The sequence below is a fragment of the Anomaloglossus baeobatrachus genome, chromosome 3 (genome assembly GCF_048569485.1).
Source record: "Anomaloglossus baeobatrachus isolate aAnoBae1 chromosome 3, aAnoBae1.hap1, whole genome shotgun sequence".
NCBI lineage: Eukaryota > Metazoa > Chordata > Amphibia > Anura > Aromobatidae > Anomaloglossus > Anomaloglossus baeobatrachus.
This window is the reverse complement of record NC_134355.1, coordinates 329,644,788-329,670,000: the sequence shown is the minus strand read 5'-3', so window position 1 is coordinate 329,670,000 and position 25,213 is coordinate 329,644,788. Positions and strand designations below refer to the sequence as shown.

Sequence of the window (25,213 nt, the reverse complement as noted above, 5' to 3'; positions counted from 1 at the left end):
GTTCTTTGTGTCCGCTAGTAGACTCTGTCCACGTCAGAGGGTCCTGACGCCTCGCTGGGATCTCAATGTGGTCCTTACAGGACTATCTCAGTCTCCGTTTGAACCTCTGTGCTCTTGTAACATTCGTTCCCTTTCTCACAAGACTGCTTTTCTTGTGGCTATTACATCTGCTCGCAGAGTCGGCGAACTTCAGGCTTTGTCCGTTAGGGAACCTTACCTGACCATCAGAGATGACAGCATTGTTTTTCAGCTGGACCCTTCCTTCCTTCCCAAGGTGGTTTCGGATTTTCACCGTTCGCAGTCCATCGTCCTGCCTTCCTTCTGTCAGAATCCTCGGACTCCGGGTGAGGAAGTGTTTCATTCTTTGGATGTCCGTCGGATAGTGTTGCACTACCTAGAGGTTACTGCTTCTTGGCGCCTTGATTCTAACCTGTTCATCCAGCCCTTTGGCCGCAATAAGGGCAAGAAGGTGGCTAAGAGTACAGTCGCCAACTGGATTGTGCGAGCAATTAGAGATGCCTACCTCGCTCAGCATCTCTCTCCGCCTACTGGATTCACGGCGCACTCCACCAGGGCTACCTCTGCCTCCTGGGCCGAACGGGCAGGGGCCTCCCCTGAGCAGATCTGCAAGGTGGCTACGTGGTCTTCGCTCCATACTTTCACGAAGCATTATCGTCTGGATCTGGATTCCAACAGGGATTTGGCCTTTGGCAGGAAAGTCCTGCAGGCTGTGGTCCCCCCCTAGGTATCAATTCTTTGGTATTCCTCCTATGCTGTCGTGGAAGGGACTAGAGAAATAAGAATTATTCTTACCGATAATTCGGTTTCTAGGACCTTCCACGACAGCAGGTAATTCCCTCCCCTATGTATTCATGTATTCCTGAATGTGTAGTACTTCTCATATGCTATGGATTCTTTGTAAGACACTGGCTGTGGGAGGGTCCTTTTAAACCTCTTGAACTTCCTGTCCCAATTAGGGCGTGGAGAGACAACCTCCTATGCTGTCGTGGAAGGTCCTAGAAACCGAATTATCGGTAAGAATAATTCTTATTTCAGATGGCCACCTAAAACTGCATTAAAACTGGTATTCTAGATTCTGCAAGATGCTCTCAGAGAAGATGACCTGCATACATACCAATTCATAAAACTGAAAATCTGCTGTAGAAAACGTGTTCTTCACAAAGTTTTTTTTTGTTTTTTTTTACTATATACAGCAGGCAAGAGTGTATTGAACACATCACCAATTTTCTAAGTAAATATGTTTGTAAAAATACTACTGGCATGAATTTCTCACTTAATGTCAGTAACAACCCATCCAATTCACACAGGCAATGAAATCAAACCATAGATGTAAAGAAACGTGTAATAATGAGACATTAAAAAGTATTGAACACATACTGAAATGTAATACTTTGTACAAAAGCCTTTTTGGCGAGTAAAACTTCAAGACTCCTCCTGGATGGAGAAACTAGTCACATGCATTGCTCAGTTGTGATTTTGGTCTATTCTTCCACACAAACACTTTTCAAATCCTGAAGGTTTCATGGGCTCCTTCTATGATCTTTGAACCTTAATTTCTTCCATACATTTTCTATTGGAAAATAAAGTCTTGCGTGGTGAGCATGCATACAGGCCATGGAGGTTGAGTGTATTATTGTTATTTTGCTGATTCCAGGTCTCTCTGTAGCTCTCCACGGGTGGTCCTTAACTCTTGGACAACTGTTCTGATACTTCTTTTCACTCCTCTTTATGAAATCTTGCGAGGAGCACCTGGTAACTGTGAAATTTTGTTCTTTCCACTTGTGGATTATGGCCCAAACATTGCTTACTGGAGCCTCCAGTAGTTTAGAAATTCTTCTGTAACCAATGTCTTCGGTATGTTTTGCAACAATAAGGTTGAAAGTGTCTTGATACAGCTCGCTAGCTTTACCCATCACAAGAGGTTTTTTATGTGGCACCTTGGTAACGAGACACCTTTCTATAGACCGTCATTTGAACCAGCTATTTTTCAGTAAGTGGCTGGATTGCTTTTTAATTACTACTAGATTTCAGTAATGTCATAACTTTTTGCACATCTCTTCGTTTTTTCACTACTTTTTCCATGTTATTTTTCATTATTACACATCACTTCGTAATTTATGGACATCTATGCTTTGACTTAATTGCCTATATGGATTGGATGGGTTGCTATAAACATCTGGTGAGAAATTCATATCAATAGCACCTTTAGAAATATATTTACAGTGGAACCTCGCTTAACGAGTAACACAGTTAGCAAGTATTTCGCTTAACGAGCAAAGCTTGCTGTAAATTTGTAACTCAGTTTACGAGCAAGCTTCCGTATGAGCAAAATACTCACCGCACACACTTACGGTTCCGTACATCCATCGCGCTCTAACCTGCTCTTGCACTCCGCACAAACACACACAAGCACGCACAAGCACATATTTTATGTTCACCTTACCTTCCCGTTGCCGGCCTCATGGTTCTTGTAGTTCGCCGCTACAGGATGTGTATCGGGTAACCATCGCGACGATGGAGGAACTTTCGCTGTCAGCCGTTACTCAAAGTCAGTGCGCTGGCCAATCAGAGGCAAGCAGCTCCTGCCTTTGACGTGCGCGCTCTGGCAGCAGACGTTCGTCCCTCGTCGCGATTGTTACCCGATACACATCCTGCACCGGGGAACTGCAAGATCCAGGAGGCCAGCGATGGAACGGAAGGTAAGGTGAGCATAATATGTGTGTGTGCGTGCGTGTATGTGCGTGTGTAGAATGGCACAATATGGGACCAGGATAGGACATTTAACAAGTTATGGAACGAATTGTCTGCATTGCAATCATTTCCTATGGGAAATCTTGCTTTGCTGAACGAGTAACTTGGTTAACAAGCACAGTCCCAGAACAGATTGTTCTCGTTAACCAAGGTTCCACTGTACTAAGAAAATTGGTGACATGTTAAATACTTTTTTCATACACTTTCTATCTAACATTACATTTTGACAATTCCATCCTCCAACTACTCACTTCCAGGGTTGTGTAGCAGCTTCTTAGCACATACCTCTAGTAGTCAAAAGTAGTTCGCCAATAATACTTCACCTTTAGTGACCAAGAACACCACCATCTTTTGTTCCAAGAAATCACAGCAAAAGTTCTAACAAGAAATCACCTACTACACAGCTACGTAAAATTTCCTATTGTCAGCCACTTAGTGAAAGTCTGTACCGTACATTGTGGGCGTCTGTAAACATGGACCAATTCAGGAGCCCACAGATAAATTATGACAGCCATTGTGTTCCCCTTTCTCCTGGGTGAAATAGAGCTTGCCATTGGCGAGGGCATGCAGCTCACTGGTTGAAGAGCAACCTCACCTACATGTACTGCAGTCCCCTCTGGAAAGCAGAACAGAAATAGATGATTAACCAGTTCCACAGAACTTTCTTTCTCTGCTCATATTAAGCTGAATTCACTTATGAGAGAGTAAGATGTTAATTCTCCTGGTAAGTGATTGAAGTTGAACATTGGCTATGAATTGTGAATTCTCAGTAAAACTGGTGATGATGAGATGACAATCTTCGCTGGCCTGAAACAACTTTGATCAGCTGGTGGTTATAGGGAAGAGATGGATGATCCCACAGACGACAATTTGGTCCTGAAATTATAAGTGATCTGTATAAATAAATCTGTGATATATCAGATCTGCTCCATTTAAGAGAATTCACTCTGCCGTCAGCAATCTATTTCTCTTAGGGCTACAGTTCAGTGTCGCATGGTGATTTCCTATGGAATCACGTTGTGAACTGCGACAGCGGAAAAGGTTTCCATCTGAGTTGGAGTTTGTGTCGCTGGTCCCAAGTCACATGCGACATACTTGACATAGACCACTGTGTGTGTCTTTTTTAAAGAGAACCTACCAATCTGAGGGTAGCATGTATCAGGCACTGTCTGTATGATTCCCGTGCTGTAATGTCTGTGCACTCTTTTGGTTCCTCCCCGGCCAAGGAGATGTGGTTTGATTAGACCATGTCGCTGTTCGGTCAGACGCTGCAATTATACAGTAGATAGCAGGGGCACATACAGTGCCTTCCGATAGTATTCGGCCCTCTTGAATTTTTCAACTTTTTCCCACATTTCAGGCTTCAAACATAAAGATAGCAATTTTAATGTTATGGTGAATAATCAACAACAAGTGGGACACAATTGTGAAGGTGAACTATACTTATTGCTTATTTTAAACTTTTGTAGAAAAGAAAAAACTGAAAATGGGACGTGCAATATTATTCGGCCATTTTACTTTTAAAACTCACTCCAGAAGTTCATTGAGGATCTCTGAATGATCCAATGTTGTCCTAAATGACTGATGATGATAAATATAAGCCACCTGTGTGTTATCTATTCTCCGAAAAAATGCACCTGCACTGGGATAGTCTCAGTGTTCTGTTTAAAGCACAGATAGCATCATGAAGACCAAGGAACACAACAGGAAGGTCAGTGATACTGTTGTGGAGAAGTTTAAAGCCGGATTTGGTTACAAAAACTTTTCCAAAACTTTAAACATCCCAAGAAGCACTGTGCAAGCGATCATATTGAAATGGAAGGAGTAGCATACCACTGCAAATCTACCAAGACCCGGCCGTTCATGCAAACTTTCATTTCAAATAAGGAGAAGACTGATCAGAGATGCAGCCAAGAGGCCCATGATCACTCTGGATGAATTGCAGAGATCTACAGCTGATGTGGGAGAGTCTGTCCATAGGACAACAATCAACTAGTTGTACACTGCATAAATCTGGCCTCTATGGAAGAGTGGCAGGAAGAAAGCCATTTCTCAAAAATATCCATAAAAAGTGTTGTTTAAAGTTTGCCACAAGCCACCTGGGAGACACAACAAACATGTGGAAGAAGGTGCTCTGGTCAGATGAAACCAAAATCGAACTTTTTGGGCACAATGCCAAACGATATGTTTGGCGTAAAAGCAACGCAGCTCATCTCCCTGAACACACCATCCCCACTGTCAAACATGGTGGTGGTAGCATCATGGTTTGTGCCTGCTTTTCTTCAGCAGGGACAGGGAAGATGGTTAAAATTGATGGCAAGATTGATGGAGCCAAATACAGGACCATTCTTGAAGAAAACCTGTTGGAGTCTGCAAAAGACCTGAGGCTGGGACGGAGATTTGTCTTCCAACAAGACAATGATCCCAAACATAAAGCAAAATCTACAATGGAATGGTTCACAAATAAACGTATCGAGGTGTTAAAATGGCCAAGTCAAAGTCCAGACCTGAATCCAATCGAGAATCTGTGGAAAGAGCTGAAAACTGCTGTTCACAAACGCTCTACATCCAACCTCACTCAGCTCCAGCTGTTTACAAAGGAAGAATGGGCAAGAATTTCAGTCTCTCGATGTGCAAAACTGATAGACAATACCCCAAGTGACTGCAGCTGTAATCGCAGCAAAAGGTGGCGCTACAACGTATTAACTTAAAGGGGCCGAATAATATTGCACGCCCCACTTTTCAGTTTATTATTTTTTATTAAAGTTTAAAATAAGCAATAAATTTCGTTCAACTTCACAATTGTGTCCCACTTGTTGTTGATTCTTCACCACAACATTAACATTTTTTATCTTTGTTTGAAGCCTGAAATGTGAGAAAAAGGTTGAAAAATTCAAGGGGGCCGAATACTTTCGCAAGGCACTGTATATAAGATCTCAGCAGAGGTTTTTGGTTTTTTTTTTTAAAACACATCCAATTGTAGAAATTATTATTCCAAGATCCATTGATTAAAATGTAGTTTGTTGGAAAACCCCTTTAACATAAAAAACAAAACAAAACAAAACCAGCTCCAGTCACAGACAAGTTACATAAATATTTACTGTTGCACATGTCATTGTATAGCCTCAGCCTAATAAAAATCTCACACTGCTGGATCTTACTAGTGTGAGATCACGACCAGTCTCAGTGACTGCCGTCAGTGGGAACAGTCACCCATTCACTGGAGCAATAGCGTGGATTGAAACAATGCCAAACTACAAGTATATTTATGGCTTTACGGGTAATGCAATGATTCACAGAAAGTTAAGAAGGTGAAATCAGATTAGATAAACGTCAACTAAATGTGCCGATTTCTGTGGAACCGACCAACCATTAAATGTGTATGAGCGAAGGATTATGCATGGTGGATTTCAAAAGCTTCATTCTGTGTTCTCACAAGAGATAAACCGGCATCAGAGATTTGGCAGCAACTCAGTCTCCCGATAGGGAAAACAAGCATGGGGGGGGTCTTAAGGAATAGCAGACCTCCCCTATTTCCCTTCTCTCTCTCCCACTTTGCAATCAAAACTGTACAAAAATACTCTAATGCGGGCGTCACACGAGATGATCTATCGTGCGATATGTCGTCGGGGGTCACGGTTTTCGTGACGCACATCCGGCATAGTTTGCGACGTCGTTTCGTGTGACACCTCCAAGCGACTCTGAACGTTCGCAAATCGGTTACAAATCGTGTATCGTTAACACGTCGCCCATTTTTAAAAAGTCGTTTATTTTTCTTTGCGCCGGTTGTTCATCGTACCCGGGGCAGCACACATCGCTCCGTGTGACACCCCGGGAAAGATGAACACAGCTTACCTGCGTCCCGCGGCTATGTGGAAGGAAGGAGGTGGGCGCTTTGTTTACGTCCCGCTCATCTCCGCCCCTCCGCTTCTATTGGCCGGCGGCTGTGTGACGTCGCTGTGACGCCGAACGTCCCACCCCCTTCAGGAAGTGGATGTTCGCCGCCCACAGCGACGTCGCTCAGCAGGTAAGTACGTGTGATGGCGGTTTAACGACTGTGCGCCACGAGTAACTAATTGCTCGTGACGCACAAACGACAGGGGCAGGTACAATCGTTTGTGCGATCGCACGATAGCCTAATGCGGGCGTCACACGATACGATCTATGTGCCCACACTGCCTTCTGAAATGACAAACTGCAGCGTTTTTGACAAGTGTAAACACTGCGTTTGACAAAAAAAAATATATCCAAAATGCATGCATTTTGAATACATTTTGGATGCATTTTTGACAGTGCGTACCCACTCGGCTCTGCTACATCCCCATAGAGCATGGCTGGCTGCGAGACAGAGCCACGCGATCAGAATGAACTCGGATGAACTTCACCCGACTACATTGTCATTGCGCAGCTGTCTGTGTGTCGGGGCCCGATTTGTGGTCACCGGTGAAGGACTCACCGGTGACCGCAAATCCCAAGTGACTGAAGTGAGCTGCAAGATCAGCGGTGCCGTCACTCAGGTGATCCGCGGCCAGCTGGAGTCCTCGACCCGAGACCGCAAATCTCTTCAGTGACGGCACCGCTGATCACTTCAGTCACTCAGGCGACTTGCTGTCACAGTTGGAGGATCCAGCTGTAGCCGCGGGTAACCTGACTGACGTCATCGCTGATGGCGCGACTCACTTCAGTTGCTGCGTGAAGCTCACAGAGAGCGGTCCTGGTCTGTGGCCGCTCACTGTCAGCTTCCGATGTAGAAGAGCTGAAAGCATCGTGGGACCTCTTGTGGATTACGTCAGACCTGGAGGGCTGTTTGGGGATTAATAAAGTAGTGAACGTGAGGGTGTTTTTTTTGTCTTTTATTCCAAATAAAGGATTTTTTTGGGCGTAGGTGTTTATTTTGTTTAATTTACAGGTTAATCATTGGGGGTGTCTCAGACGACTGCTATAATTAACCTAGGACTTAGTGGCAGCTATGGGCTACCATTAACTCCTTATCACCCCGAATGCCACCGCACCAGGGCAATTCGGAATGAGCTGGGTAGAGTTCCGGGACTGTCGCATCTAATGGATGCGGCAATTCCGGGCGGCTGCTGGCTGATATTTTTAGGCTGGGGGGGCTCCCCATAATGTGGGGCTCCCCATCCTGAGAATACCAGCCTTCAGCTGTGTGACTTTATCTTGGCTGGTATCAAAATTGGGGAAACCGCACGTCGTTTTTTTTTTATTATTTATTTATTTCACTGCACGATATAGGCCCACTCACCGGCGGCTGTGATTGGTTGCAGTGAGACAGCTGTCACTCAGTGTGGGGGCGCGTCTGAATGCAACCAATCATAGGCGCCGGTGGGCAGGGGAAGCAGTGAATACAAGATGGAATAATGAGCGGCATTTTCAAAAGCAGGAGAAGCCACCAAAGCAGTGTGAACGCCGTGCAGCGCCACGCCGGTGATCTGTGAGTATGAAAGAGAGAGGGAGAGACCGACAGACAGACAGAGACCGACATCGATGTCAATGGGTGCAAAATGCAACCAAAACGCACAAAAGAAGTGACATTCTGCTATTTTAAACGCATCGATTTTGTCAAATATTTGGTATCCAAAACGCTGCATTTAAAAAAGCATCGTGCGCATGGAATTTGCTGACTTCTCATAGACTTTGCTGAGGAAGCAGAACACATGCATTTACGCTGCAGTTTAAAACGCATGAATAAACACACCGTGCGCACACAGCCTTATATGTGATCCAGAATATCAGCAATTTCCACCAAGCCCTTCCTACATACTTTAGAGGAGGCACATTTTTTCCTGAAAGTCAACTGACTAATGCAGGAGCTCACCCCCATTTCTCGGGTTTACAATAGAGTAAGGGACGATCGATGGCACAAACAATCGCTGATCAGCAAACTTAAAAATCAGCGTTTGTTTAACCCCTTTAGGACGAAGCCAGTTTTGTACTTAATGACCAGGCCATTTTTTGCAATTCTGACCAGTGTCACTTTATGAGGTCATAACTCTGGAACGCTTCAACGGATCCCGGTGATTCTGACATTGTTTTTTCGTGACATATTGTACTTCATGATAGTTATAAATTTAGAACGATATTTTTTGCTTTTATTTGTGAAAAAATCGGAAATTTGATGAAAATTTTGAAAATTTTGCAATTTTCAAACTTTTAATTTTTATGCCCTTAACCCAGAGAGTTATGTCACACAAAACAGTTAATAAATAACATTTCCCACATGTCTACTTTACATTAGCGCAATTTCTGAAACAAAATGTTTTGGGGTTAGGAAGTTAGAAGGGGTCAAAGTTCATCAGCAATTTCCCATTTTTTCAACAAAATTCACAAAACCATTTTTTTAGGGACCACATCACATTTGAAGTGACTTTGAGAGGCCTAAGTGACAGAAAATACCTAAAAGTGACACCATTCTCAAAACAGCACGCCTCAAAGTACTCAAAACCACATCCAAGAAGTTTATTAACCCTTCAGGTGCTTCACAGGAACTAAAGCAAAGTGGAATGAAAAAAAGCAAAAAATAAAATTTTACCTAAAATGTTGCTCTACCCCAAATTTATTCACTTTTAGAAGAAATAACACAACAAAATGAACCCCAAAACTTGTTACCCACTTTCTTATGAACGCGCCAATACCCCACATGTGGTCAGAAACCTTTGTTTGGACAAATGGGAGGGCTCGGAACAGAAGGAGCAATATTTGAATTTTGGAAAGCAAATTTGGCTGAAATAGATTGCGGGCACCATGTTGCATTTACATGTCCGCCAAGGTACCTAAACAGCAGAAACCCCTCACAAGTGACACCATTTTGGAAACTAGACCCCTTAAGGCTTCTATCTAGGGGTATAGTGAGCATTTTGGATACACAGGTACTTCACAGATTTTGATAACGTTACGTTGTCACATTGAAAATTTTCATTTTTTTCTCAAAAATGTTGCTTTAGCATCAATTTTTTCACTTTTTCAAGAGGTAATTCCAAAAATGTGACCCCAATGTTTGTTACCCACTTTTTTATGAGCGCGGTGATACCTCACATGTGGTCTGAAACCTTTGTTTGGAGAAATGGGAGGGCTTGGAACGGAAGGAGCAATATTTGAATTTTGGAAAGGAAATTTGGCTGAAAAAGATTGCGGGCACCATGTCGCATTTGGAGGACCCCTAAGGTACGTAAACAGCAAAAAAACACCACAAGTGACCCCATATTGGAAACTAGGCCCCTCAAGGAATTTATCTTGATGTTTGGTGAGTACCCTGAACCCCCAGGTGCTTTACAGAAGTTTATAACGTTGAGCCATGAAAATAAAAAAATAAAATTTTACCACAAAATTGTTACTTCAACCAGGTAGCTTTTTTTTTCACAAGGGTAACAGGAAAAAAATCACCATGAAATTTATTGCGCAATTTCTCCTGAGTTTGTTGATATCTTGTATGTGGTGGAAATCAACTGTTTGGGCACACTACAGGGCTCAGAAGAGAAGGAGTGCAATTTGACTGCAAAATTGGCTGGAATCAATAGCGGACGCCATGTTGCATTAGGAGAACCCCTGAGGTGCCTAAGCAGTGGAGGTCCCCCACAAGTGACCCCATTCTGGAAATAAGACCCCTCAAGGCTTTAATCTAGGTGTATATTGAGCATTTTGAATACACGAATACTTCACAGAATTTGATAAGCTTAGGTTGCCATATTGAAATTTTCATTTTTTTCACAAAAATGTTGATTTAGCGACACATTTTTCACTTTTTCAAGAGGCAACAACAAAACGTGTACCCCACAGGTTGTTATCTAATTTCTTGTGAGCGCAGGGATACCACACATGTGGCCAAAAACCTTTGTTTGGATAAATGGGAGGGCTTGGAATGGAAGGAGCACCATTTGAATTTTGGAAAAGTTGAAGTAAATTGCGCGCACCATGTCACATTAGCAGGGCCCCTTGGGCACCTATACATCAGAAACCCCCCACAAGTGACCTCATTTTGGAAACTGGACCCCTCAAGGATTTTATTCAGGAGTATAGTAAACATTTTGAATCCACAGGTACTTCACAAAACTGTTGCTGTAGCAAAAAATTTCTCACTGTTAAGGGGGCTTTACACGCTGCGACATCGCTAATGCGGAGTCGTTAGGGTCACGGAATTGGTGACGCACATCCGGCCGCATTAGCGATGTTGCTGCGTGTGACACCGATGAGCGATTTTGCATCGTTGCAAAAACGTGCAAAATCGCTCATCGGTGACATGGGGGTCCATTCTCGATTATCGTTACTGCAGCAGTAACGATGTAGTTCGTCGCTCCTGCGGCAGCACACATCGCTATGTGTGACGCCGCAGGAACGAGGAAGCTCCCCTTACCTGCCTCCCGGCCGCTATGAGGAAGGAAGGAGGTGGGCGGGATGTTCCGGCCACTCATCTCCGCCCCTCCGCTTCTATTGGGCGGCCGCTCAGTGACGTCACTGTGACGCCACACGGACCGCCCCCTTAGAAAGGAGGCGGTTTGCCGGTCACAGCGACGTCGCCGGGCAGGTAAGTATGTGTGACGCATGTGCGCGATGTTGTGCGGCATGGGCAGCGATTGCCCATGTCGCACAACAGATGGGGGCGGGTACCCACGCTAGCGATATCGGGACCGATATCGCAGCGTGTAAAGTAGCCTTTAGGCTATGTGGCCATGATCCAGCGACACGGCGTCTAGTACCCAGTGTCAGCCTCCTGCAGAAATGTGAGTGTTGTCCACGGGAGAACGCAGCTGCCCATGCCCACGATTTGGGTTCAGGCTGCTGTGGACTTTAGTTCTATTCTACCTGCAAAGAACACTCATCTCCGCAGCATAAATTGACATCCTGAGGCTCGGGAAGCTGCGCCACAGGTCGATTTATGCTGCGGAGAAAAGAAACACAGTGGGCACGGGATTTCTAAAAATCCTGCCACTGTGCTTCTACTGCACAACGCAGCGTTATGGACGCAGGGAAAACACTCTGCGCCCAAAATGTTGCAAACCCTGATTGTGGGCACACAGCGTAAAATGCTACAATGGATGAATGGATAGATGTCAAACATATATAACGTCCCACCCCCCTGCATATTCTAAGCTGGCGCCCTTTAGTGCCTTTCATGTGACACTAAAGGATGCCTAGCCTTGTATTTAGCCCAAAAAAAAAAAAATAATTAAAATAAATGACGTGGGGTCCCCCCTATTTTTGATAGCCAGCTAGGGTAAAGCAGACAGCTGTAGCCTGCAAACCACAGCTGACAGCTTCACCTTGTCTGGTGATCAATTTGGAGGGCTCCCCAAGCTGTTTTTTTTTTTTAATTATTTATAAATAAATAATTAAAAAAAAAAAACAAACGTGGGGTCCCCCCAAATTAGATCACCAGCCAAGGTGAAGCTGACAGCTGGGGTCTGGTATTCTCAGGATGGGAAGAGCCACGGTTATTGGACTCTTCCCAGCCTAAAAATAGCAGGCCGCAGCCGCCCCAGAAGTGGCGCATCCATTAGATGCGCCAATTCTGGCGCTTCGCCCCAGCTCATCCCGCGCCCTGGTGCGTTGGCTAACGGGGTAATGAATGGGGTTGATACTAGGTGTGTAATGTCACCTGGCATCAAGCCCAGCAATTAGTTATGTCACGGCGTCTATCAGATACCCGACATAACTAATTGACAGTAATAAAAAAAAAATTGACAACAAAAAAAAATTTATTTGAAAAAACACTCCCCAAACATTCCCTGATTGACCAATTTATTGAAAAGAAAAAAAAAAATCCACAATAATCCATTTGGATGTCCCACGTCGCCTCTGGACCTTCTAGAATATGGGGGACACGTTCAGGGAACGTATCCCCCATTTTCTAGGAGGGCAGACCCTCCATTTGAGGAGAGTGGGTGCAAAGAATCTGCACCCACTCTCCCCGGGTCACAGCTGCAGACTCTGTGCAGCAGCAGCCAGCACAGCTCTCTGAACACAGGAAGCTGTCATCTGCTCGGCACATGTGACCGGAGTCTGCAGAGAAGGAGGAGGGGGCCGCGGGGGATCAGCGCTCCGGTATGTATGACACCGGGGGACACCGGGGGACACCAGGGGGAGGGTAGGGGGGATCCCGGCAGGGCCTAGGGAGCAGGTTTCTGTCGCATGTGTGATGGCACATGCGACAGAAACCATAGGAACAGTGGAAATGCGGCCGGCGCGCTGCTGTGATCGCCGGTGCGCGCGGCCATCTTGGATTTTCGGGAGGGGGTTGGGGGTCGGGGGGGGCACTTTGGGGACACCGGGGGACCGGAGGGAACCGGGAAAAAGATTTATCTCCCATCTGGCATGTTTGATCATGCCAGATGGGAGATAAATGATTTTTTACCGGCGCGGTCATTTACTGTAACCTGATCATCGGTATACGGTGTATACCGGTCATCAGGTGAGCGGGGACCGGAAAAACCGGCCAGAATCATGATCTCCAGGGTCTCAGCTACCCCCGGCAGCTGAGACCCCGGAAATTTTCTGACTCTGGGGGGCGCTAGACCCTTTTTTCCGACCGCCGTTAAAAAGCGGCGGATCGGAAAAAGTACCCTTATTTACCGCCGTTAAAAGGCGTATCGGCGGTCGTAAAGGGGTTAATAGATCTTTCAGTGCGCACTGCCACTGTTCCGCAAAAGATCATTTCCCCTGACGAACAAATGTTTTGGTCGTTCATCATCGGTCTAGTCACATGGAAACATTAATTGTGAATCTCATCTCTAAGAGCAGCTTAATGTAGAGTCAGAAAACCTAATTCCAGCGATGTATCACTTACTGAGCTGCCTGTTGTCATTTTGATAAAAATCAATGTTTTCTCTGCTGCAGATCTAGCAGTTATACAGAGCATATGAATATGCTGGACTACCTGGCAGCACGCCAAGTAGTCCTCTAATGATAAAATCACTGATTAATCAGCAGTAATTATCAAAACTACACTAAGCAGCCCAGTAACTGAAACACCGCTGGAATCAAGATCTCTACCCCTACATTATGCTGCTCTTAGATTAGGTTGCAAAAACCTGGTGTCAGATTACCTTTAAAAAGGTAAGGCCGGGTACACATATCCGGCTTTTCGCCGGTTTGACGGATGCGGTGCACGCCAGTACAGTACGATACAGTACAGTGGCAGCGCCGCAACTTCTGGGTCACATGTTCACATGACAGCATGTGACCGGCGCTTGTTGCGCTGCCAGTGTACTGTATACACTGTACTGGCATGCGCCGCATCAGTCGAACTGGCAAAAAGCTGGATATGTGTACCCGGCCTAACCGGTCACGTGGGAAAAAAAAATAAATAAATTTAAAAAAAAAGCTATTAACCTGCAGATATGGGGTTAATGTGTTGGGTAATAGCATTTGGAATCTGCTCAGCGCCTCCACATCACATCCAGTTGCTGGGAAGTAATGAACTTTTTTCTTCCCGGCAGCATTCAGACATCGGGGGGCACCGATGCGTCATCAGTCACCGCACTGTGTATGGAGAGCGGTGGCTGTAACCGTGCCCCCCTCACTGACCGACTGCCGCTCAGTGTATCGAGAGCGGCAGATGTAACAGCACCTTCCACATTGATTTACAGCCTCTCAGCATTAGAACCGGCTGTCAGTCAGTGCTGGGATCAGTCACTGAAATCCGGAAGTTGCTGGGAGGAGCAAAGTTAATTTCCTCCTGGTAGCGCGGTTTGATATGCAGGTGTTGGGCAGGTTCCAAGCACTATTAACCTGCAGCTTAACCCCACATCTGCAGGTTAATAGCACTTTTTCAAGTGACAGGTTACCTTTAAGAACGAGCACATGTGCACAATAATCTTTCCGTGTCAATGCACCCTAAGGCCCCAATTTATAAAGACTGGCCAGTCTTGATAAGAGTCCGCTGTAGTAAGAGGCATGTTAAGAATGACACTTTAGCTGCTGTAAAGTTCTGGAGTACATTTATGTCCTAATTTATGCCACTTTTAAAAAAAAGAATAATAAAATATTTTTGCTACGTGCTTTATACGTAAAATTATTTTTACAGAAGCACTCATTTATATACATGAAGCACTCTATTCAAACACACAAAAATCTGTTATAGATATACAGATTTTTAAGAAAGCTCAAGGAAGTCAGAAGTAAAAATACTTTTTCTTTATTGAAATATCTTCTCTATTAAAAAATACATAGATACAAAACTCCACTGTATAATACCCATGGACTGGTCAAAACAGGTCAAAAATTAAACAATGATCCCGCATTAACATATGGATTCCAGGATTCATGATGCCCCATAGTTGAAATAAACATATATAAGGCTCTAATGAAAATTCAAACTTCCTTTTTTCCAAATGCAGGGTTACTTAGTAAACAATAGACATAGCTACATCTCATGTGGTAAGTAATAATTAAGTGCAAAATACCATACAACAATTCCCTATGCCACTATGGGATTCTCAATCTATTTAATACATTCCCAATTATGCAAACGGAATGTAATAGTGTTAGGGTTGCACCATAATACGCCACCCAGCTTTCAATGAGAGTAGTGACCCCACTGAACCACCACAGAGATCACTAATGTCCGTTACCTATTAGGAGACCTGAGATCCACGTCCTGCGACCCCAACACGTGTTTCGCCTTTTCTTCTTCTTGACGCCCCCTGAAGAAGAAAAGGCGAAACACGTGTTGGGGGTCGCAGGACGTGGATCTCAGGTCTCCTAATAGGTAACGGACATTAGTGATCTCTGTGGTGGTTCAGTGGGGTCACTACTCTCATTGAAAGCTGGGTGGCGTATTATGGTGCAACCCTAACACTATTACATTCCGTTTGCATAATTGGGAATGTATTAAATAGATTGAGAATCCCATAGTGGCATAGGGAATTGTTATATGGTATTTTGCACTTAATTACTTACCACATGAGATGTAGCTATGTCTATTGTTTACTAAGTAACCCTGCATTTGGAAAAAAGGAAGTTTGAATTTTCATTAGAGCCTTATATATGTTTATTTCAACTATGGGGCATCATGAATCCTGGAATCCATATGTTAATGCGGGATCATTGTTTAATTTTTGACCTGTTTTGACCAGTCCATGGGTATTATACAGTGGAGTTTTGTATCTATGTATTTTTTAATAGAGAAGATATTTCAATAAAGAAAAAGTATTTTTACTTCTGACTTCCTTGAGCTTTCTTAAAAATCTGTATATCTATAACAGATTTTTGTGTGTTTGAATTTGTAATAGAAGCTTTACCACAGTAGTGGTGGAAGTATGTTACAATAGGCAAAAATTGTGAGTTATGAAGCACTCTATGCCTATTTATACTATTTGTTTTGCTATAACCAATAGGTGCATATTCACACTTGAATATGTCTTGTGCACGTAAATTGTATTGACTTTGATCAGTGTGACCCCGTTTTGTCTTTTTTATGTTAAAAGACTCCTTATTTTTCCTCTGTATCATATACACTCTCGCTATAACAGCAAATACTCGTGTGTGTGTGTGTATAATATATATATATATATATATATATATATATATATATATATATATATATATATATATATATATATATATATATATATATATATTATACACACACACACACACACTGGTGGTGTACTCTGTCCATCTAAATCTGGTTGTTTAACTATACTCAATCGTGTATATTCACACCTAACTTTTCCTTCCAGTAAGTAAATTGTATGCACCAATGGTACATGTTCACAGTGCAATTTTTTGGTACTAAACTGTATGTACCTTAACTATGTCTTTTCTTGGAACCCAGAAGTGCCGGTGTCTATGAACATTTTTCTTAAGTGGTTTTTTTAACTTGTAAACAATAAAAGTTTTTTGTACTTTAGCCATAAAAATTCCCATTTTTTCAGGGTTTTTTTAATTACATTTTGTGTCTTATATGGGGTTAGAAATACACTGGTATTTTATTTGTAATACCCACCCCTGATAATTCAATATGTACCGGTACCTGTTGGATTTTTGGTTTCTCCTGTCTGCGATATAAGAAGCATATCCGCTGTTGTCAGGATTCTATAACATGTGCCTGACACATTCCGCACTATACAAGTGAACTTCGCACGGTATCCCCGACACTGATTTTCTGATACAGTCCCAATCTAATGATGGCTTCACATTCTATTGGTGAATATGACAAAACCGAAATAGTCTTTTGGACTTCTCTGGCAGCAAAAGATTTGGCCGATTTATAGAAGAGTTCCTGGAGAAAGAAACCTTTATACCATAGCAAGTATCTGCTGACATCTTCAGGGATGAGGCACCAAAGAACAGTGACAATTTATAGTACAATACATGAGTATTGGGTTATTAGGCTATGTGCGCACGTTGCGTAAATACATGCAGTTACGCTGCGCTTTGTAGCGCAGCGTAACTGCATGCGTCCTGCGTCCCCTGCACAGTCTATGGAGATTGTGCAGGGGCCGTGCGCACGTGGCGTTTTAGAGCGCAGCGCTTCGGCTGCTGCCCGAAGCGCTGCGTTCTAGAAGTGACATGTCACGTCTTTCCTGCGCTCTGCCGGCAGCTCCTGCTCTGTCTATGGCAGGAGCTGCAGGCAGAGCGCATGGAATCGGCTTTTTTTTTTTTTCACTACGGACATTTTCTGCAGCGACTTGAAGCGCACGTGTGCTCTTCAGATCACTGCAGAAATGTCTGCAGTGACTGTACGCAACGTGTGCATATAGCCTTAAACTGCCACTGACCAAAAGGAAAAATGGGAGGTAGGGAAGAGAATCAGGTTGGAGATTTCTGCCGTGGGGGGAAACTATACTACATACCGTATGTATGGTACAGTTTACAAGGAAAGCTTTTTTTTGTTTTTTTTTATCTACACGCAATTCAATACATGTATCCTCTGCTCACACTATGGTTGTATGCCCACATAAAATGTTAATTATGGAATATCAGCACCGAAAAAAAAAATTCCCATCAAAAACCAGGGTGTAAAAGGGAATCTGTCGGCAGGTTTTTGCTATGTTATCTGAGTACAGCAGGCTGTAGGGGTTAAAACAGAACTAAAGGCCCCGTCACACTAAGCAACATCGCTAGCAACATCGCTGCTAACGAACAACTTTTGTGACGTTGCTAGCGATGTTGGTGTGTGTGACATCCAGCAACAACCTGGCCCCTGCTGTGAGGTCGTTGGTTGTTGCTGAATGTCCTGGGCCATTTTTTAGTTGTTGCTGTCCCGCTGTGAAGCACAGATCGCTGTGTGTGACAGCGAGACAGCAACAACTAAATGTGCAGGCAGCAGGAGCCGGCTTCTGCGGAGGCTGGTAACCAATGTAAACATCGGGTAACCAAGAAGCCCTGTCCTTGGTTACCCGATATTTACCTTTGATACCAGCCTCCTCCGCTCTCACTGTCAGTGCCGGCTCCTGCGCTGTGCACATTTAGCTGCAGCACACATCGGGTTAATTAACCCGATGTGTGCTGTAACTAGGAGAGCAAGGAGCCAGCACTAAGCATTGTGCGCTGCTCCCTGCTCTGTGCACATTTAGCTGCAGCACACATCGGGAAATTAACCCCATGTGTGCTGTAACTAGGAGAGCAAGGAGCCAGCGCTCAGTGTGCGCTGCTCCCTGATCTCTGCACATGTAGCTACAGCACACATCGGGAAATTAACCCCATGTGTGCTGTAACTAGGAGAGCAAGGAGCCAGCGCTCAGTGTGCGCTGCTCCCTGCTCTCTGCACGTGTAGCTCCGTGCAGTGGTAACCAAGGTAAATATCGGGTTGGTTACCCGATATTTACCTTAGTTACCAAGCGCAGCATCTTCCACGCTGCGCTGGGGGCTGGTCACTGGTTGCTGGTGAGCTCACCAGCAACTCGTGTAGCGACGCTCCAGCGATCCCTGCCAGGTCAGGTTGCTGGTGGGATCGCTGGAGCGTCGCAGTGTGACATCTCACCAGCAACCTCCTAGCAACTTACCAGCGATCCCTATCGTTGTTGGGATCGCTGGTAAGTTGCTTAGTGTGACTGGACCTTAATGGATGTGTCACATGTCACATTGTGTGCTGCTATTTATCTAAACTGAAGGCTTTATCATCCCATTGATTATTATTGCTATTGCTGTGACTAGCTGGTGCATAGGGCACTCATCTGACTCCACCCCCCTCCTCTGATTAGAAGTTCACTGTCTGTAGACAATGTACACACAAAGCCTGGTGTGGGCAGCTTTCTCCGCTCTCTTGCTCGGCTAAATGAAAATACTCTGTGTAAAGACCCCGTTACACGCAGCGAAGTATCTAACGATATATCACCGGGGTCACGGATTCAGTGAAGCACATCCGACATAGTTAGAGACGTCGTTGCGTGTGACACCAACGAGCGGCCATTAACTATGGAAAATACTCACCATATCGTCCATCGTTGACACGTTGTTCATTTTCAAAAAAATTGTTGATTGCTGAGGACACAGGTTGTTCATCGTTCCCGAGGCAGTACACATCGCTATGTGTGACACCTCAGGAACGATAAACTACAGCTTAGCTGCGGCCGCCGGCAATGAGGAAGGAAGGAGATGGGCGGGATGTTACGGCCGCTCATCTCCGCCCCTGCGCTTCTATTGGGCGGCCGATTAGTGACGCCGAACGAACCGCCCCCTTAGAAAGGAGGCGGTTCGCCGGCCACATCAACGTCGCTAGGCAGGTAAGTCCTTGTGACTGCTCCCAACGATATTGTGCACCACGGGCAGCGATTTGCCTGTGATGCACAACCGACGGGGGCGGGTGCTTTCACCAGCGATATCGCTGCGTGTAAAGCCCCCTTTAGAATCATTGCACCCCGTAATCTAAGTGATAGATCATTGGATTCAGAATCTCTTTGCCTACATCATGCTGCTCTCAGATGAGCAAAAACCTGGTGACAGATTCCTTTTAAGTGTGAATTTCATTTTGGATTTTGTTACAGATTCTCAGTGGATTGACTTTATGTATTGCAAAGGTTAAAACCCATAATGAAAGAATTGGCATGTGGCAAATTTTTAAACCTGCACCATAGCCTCAAGGGGCTAGGTGGCACAGTACACAAGTCTGTACACTGTGCACATGGGGTTATTGGATGGCACCTTACTAACCTCAGAGGGGTGATAGGAGGCACAGCACACGTAGGTCTGTACACTGTGCCTAAGGGGGTATAGGATGGCACCTTACTAACCTCAGAGGGGTGATAAGAGGCACAACACACATGGGTCTGTACACTGTGCACATGAGGGTATAGGATGGCACCTTACTAACCTCAGGGTGATAGGAGGCACAGCACACATGGGTCTGTACACTGTGCCTATGGGGGTATAGGATGGCACCTTACTAACCTCAGAGGGGTGATAGGAGGCACAGCCGACATAGGTCTGTACACTGTGCACATGGGGTTATTGGATGGCACCTTACTAACCTCAGAGGGGTGATAGGTGGCACAGCACACGTAGGTCTGTACACTGTGCCTAAGGGGGTATAGGATGGCACCTTACTAACCTCAGGGTGATAGGAGGCACAGCACACATGGGTCTGTACACTGTGCCTATGGGGGTACAGGATGGCACCTTACTAACCTCAGAGGGGTGATAGGAGGCACAGCCGACATAGGTCTGTACACTGTGCACATGGGGTTATTGGATGGCACCTTACTAACCTCAGGGTGATAGAAGGCACTGCACACATAAATCTGTACACTGTGCCCATGGCGTATAGGATGGCACCTTACTAACCTCAGGGTGATAGGAGGCACTGCACACATGGGTCTGTACACTGTGCCCATGGAGGTATAGGATGGCAACTTACTAACCTCAGGGTGATAGAAGGCACTGCACACATAGGTCTGTACACACTGTGCCCATGGCGTATAGGATGGCACCTTACTAACCTCAGGGTGATAGAAGGCACTGCACACATAGATCTGTACACTGTGCCCATGGCGTATAGGATGGCACCTTACTAACCTCAGGGTGATAGGAGGCACTGCACACATAGATAGGTCTGTACACTGTGCCCATGGCGTATAGGATGGCACATTACTAACCTCAGGGTGATAGAAGGCACTGCACACATAGGTCTGTACACTGTGCCCATGGGGTATAGGATGGCACATTACTAACCTCAGAGGGGTGATAGGAGGCACTGCACACATGGGTCTGTACACTGTGCCCATGGGGTATAGGATGGCACCTTACTAACCTCAGGGTGATAGGTGGCACAGCACACATGGGTCTGTACACTGTGCCCATGGGGTATAGGATGGTACCTCACGCTGGTATGTGGCACTGCACACAGCTCTGTACAGCTCGGTTGCACTGACAGGACACGGTCACGTGACTGCACATTCCGGTAGTGCTCCCCGGGTAACACCACACAGCTCTGCTCACCTTCAGCCGGACTTCATATGTGGTGAAGCGGTTCCGGCCCACCCCGACCGTCTGCGGGTTGCTCACATCTATCTCTAGGAAATTGCTTGGCGGCCCGTACGCGTCATTCAGATTCTGTGGTTTGCTGTGCAGGCGGCGGGTATCTGCCACGGTTTCTGCCATTGACAAGCTCAGGACCGGTGACCCAGGCGGAACGAATCAGGAGCTGTCCAGTTACTGCCGGAAGTGGCGGCCGAACTCAATCAGGTGACAGGGATGGGGGCGGTGGCGCGCAGGAGGCGGAAAACTGCCGCGAACACGTGACCAGAGACATCTGAGCGCGCAGTCACGTGATTAGCAGTTGCTCTGCAGTGCACAGGGCTGTCCGGAGAGGGCGCCTGTACTGGGCAGTAGCGGCCCTGCATGTGGGGACCGCCTGGGGAGAGACCACCTCGACACTAACCAGCTCCAGAGGATACCCCTGTACCTACAAAGATGGGCACAGTGAGCAGTGCTCTACTACAACAGTGTAGGCCACGCTTTTTACCACACACATTTACCATTTCATTCTACCCCATCCACGTAAAGAAAATGTTAGAAAGTCATACACACCCCTTTGAAGCACCACTCCGGCTGTTTGAGCTATATTTTTCCACCCTGAAGTGGCATATTAATCCCCTTGCCCTGTCATATGCTCACTTTCCACCAGCTTAATTTTTTACAGACGCCGCTTCGATCCCACGGCGCCATCTTGTGCCCATAACTGACCAGAAGTTTGAAGTTACGTCACCAGCGCTCAGTGCATCTCAATGAGAGCCAGATCGAGGCTCTCATAGACTTGTATTGAGTTGACAAATCCGGAGCGCTTCATGAAACACTGAAGCTGGGGAGACCGACTGGAGCGATGCTGGAAAAAAACAAAGGTGGTGGATGGTGAGTATAAGACATGGGGCTTAGATTTAAAGTGCCACTCCAGCGGTGCAATTAAAAAAAGCTTAAGTGGTGCTTTAACACTAGAAGTCCCAGAAATTTCGAACTCCCCCCTGAAGTCCCGAAAGAGGGTCAAATGACATACAATAAACTGAATAGAACTCACTAGAAAGTAAATGGCTAAACTCAATGGAAAACAACAACCTCCTGTGGTGCGATAGTAATGGCCTTAATTACAGAACAAAAGATGGTGATTACAGGATGTTAGCTAAAATCCTTCAGGTCATTCGACCCGTCTCTGGGTTCCAAAAGGTAGAAATGTTAAATGACCCCTCTCTGGGACTTCTAGTGTTCCCCTTCACGACCTTGGACATCCCGAACTTGGACGTACCGGTACATCCTCATGATTGTGCGGGCACAGGGAACTCAGTTTCCATGACAGCCGACACCCGGCTCTCACAGCCAGGGATGGTCCCCGTGCCGTCCCAGGCTGTTTAACCCACTAAATGCCTGAATCGATAGCAATTGCGGCATTTAGGAGGTTGGAAGAGGGACTGCACTCCCATCCAATTGGTGCCCCCGTGGTGTCATCGTTAGAGCCCTATTATTGCTATGGAAATTCGGACCAAGTCACCCAGTTACAGAAAGACTTTTAGACCATACTACAAGCATGATCTAAAAATGCGTCTGTCAGAGCAGCATTGACAGATATAATGTATTGCAATTATATCAGAGATCAGGGCAATTAAAGGTAATTTCCCATGTAGGGAAAAAGCTTACAACAATGATAAAAATATCTAGAAAATAAAGAATGAAAATAATTATACCAATAACTATATGGAAAAAAAATACACATATTTAGTATCGCTGCTACTTGAGCAACCTAATCTATAAAACTGTCACACTAGTTAACCCCTGCAGTGAACACCGTAAACAAAAAATGTAGCAAAAACTGTCTTTTCATCATACAGCTGACAAAAAAGTGGAATAAAATGCAATCAAAAAGTTACATGTAAGGGCGGAGCCTGGCAATGGAGGAGTGAGGACGCTGCTCTTCCCTGCTCTCAGGCCCGGACAGGCCCTAGGCCCAATTTAAGAGACACACACCCGGCTATACAACAGCCAATGCCGGCTAAGAGAAAGAGTTACAGCGGCAGGGCAAAAACTGAACTTCGGACGCCGGCTCCTGCGCGCATTACAAGATATCTTAGGAGCTCCACCGGACCAGGCCGAGCCTCATCCCCACCTAAAATGGCGGCCGCAGCACTCCGGGGGACATCCACGCTACCCGGCAGCATGGAGGAGAGCGGCACTATCACACAGCCTCAGCTGCCCAGGGCCCTACAGACGGCGACGGTGATGAGAGAGCGGAGCAGCGGCGGTGACAGGCTCGGACGCGGTGAGGAAGTGCAGCCCAGGGGGACCCCTTCCACTCACATCATGGCGGCAGCGGCAGCACCTGGGAATCACCACCCGAGAGACCGGGATGAAACGGAGCTGAACGCAGAGCAGGGCGCTGACGGCCAGGATGGGGGTAAGGCACTGGGGAAACCCCTGATGTTAAAGCCAGCCCAACAGACCTACACGGGTAATCAGCAGCAAGAATATAATAATGACATCCCCCACATAGTGCCTTCTGCGCAGGAGACAATGGAGACTTACAGGGAGGCATTGCTCAGTGCAGAGCAGTTAGGGGTCAAGTGCCTTAGGGATGATCCATTTAATACTGATGTACATAGCTCATTGGAAGCCCCTATAAGCTCAGCTCCTTCTATTACCCAGCCTAAACAGATGGAAAGGAGACCCCCTGTAAATGCCTTGGACACGCTGGGGGATTCCTATATAAACGAAACCCTCTCATCCCCTGAAAGGGGAAAGATGCCAGCTGCCTTCAGGTCTCTTCCACACAGTCCGGGAGATGGAGACACTGGGGAGGGGGGACCAGAAATATGTGTCTGGGATGATCTTAAAGCCCGTATCAGAGCTATTCCAACTAGAGAAGAAATGGAGGAGTACATCACCAGAATGGAGGCTTCATACAAAGTAGAGTCTAAGTCCATGAAAGTAGAAATGCAGCAGTTAAACGTACGCATGACAACTTCCGAAACATGCTCAGCTGCTATGTCTGCACAGCTTTCCCAACAGGCACAGACCCTAGCTGCACAAGCTATCCAAATAGAGAACCTGACGAACCTATTGGACGATTTGGAGAACAGGGGCAGACGTAATAACATCAGGATACAGGGTGTCCCCGAGTCCATAGCCCCCCAGGACCTGGATGCTTCCTTGGGACGTCTGTTCAACTCCATTCTGGACCTACCAAGGGATACCCACCTGGAATTGAACAGAGCACATAGATCACTGGGCCCCAAACCATTGGAAAATGCTAATCCTCGGGATGTAATCTGTAGAGTACATAAGTATAAAAAGAAGGAAGAAATCCTGGCCAAAGCTAGGCAAAGGGACGCTGTTATGTTTAAGAATACACCAGTCCAATTACTTCCGGATTTGTCTAGGCACACTCTACAGAAGCGCAGGGCCCTAAGACCTATACTGGACATTCTACGACAGAGAAATATTCTGTATTCTTGGGGATTCCCCTTTAAATTACAGGTCCGACATGCTGGAGGTTTTCATGTGCTCCATTCTCTACTGGATCTCCCATCCTTTTGTGCAGCCCTTGGATTACCTGTCGTCCATATCCCGGACAAGGAGTGGCCACGAGTACACAGTTTCCCCGGAGAGTCAAGCACCAACCCTCTCCCGCGACGAGAGAATACTCGCAGGAGAAATCGGGGCCCACAGCGAAAGAAAGTAGTGGAGATGACACCGGCGGAACGTGAGGGGGAGTGAGATCTATCAGTCCTTTCTAGTCTGGACATATTGTTGAATTGAGATCTCGCAGGCCAGTTTAGAGTTAACTTAGAGTTTATACCGGCCAAGCTATGACCTGAGTCATCAATGTCAGGAACGTAATAGCTATTGTGATGTCTTTCTAGTTAAATAATAACAGTTATTTGAATTCCAATGATAAGTGGGATGGAGGTGTGTCGTCATCAAATATTGTTCTAGATTTAAATACTTCATTTTAGGGGGTCTGGGGCCAGTCCGGGGGAGACGGGCTTCTATTGAAAGTCTATTC

The 25,213-nt window shown here is 45.7% G+C and overlaps 1 protein-coding gene across 1 annotated transcript in view; it reads right to left on the bottom strand.

Moving 5' to 3' along the window:
- Window positions 1–21,432, bottom strand: part of SNX3 (sorting nexin 3) — a 61,297-nt gene extending 39,865 nt beyond the window's left edge. The window contains exon 1 of the mRNA XM_075338365.1: window positions 21,163–21,432. Within this exon, the coding sequence (XP_075194480.1) occupies window positions 21,163–21,324 (162 nt within the window). The 5' untranslated portion in view covers window positions 21,325–21,432. The remainder of the gene's footprint in view (window positions 1–21,162) is intronic.
- Between the last annotated feature and the right edge of the window lie 3,781 nt (window positions 21,433–25,213).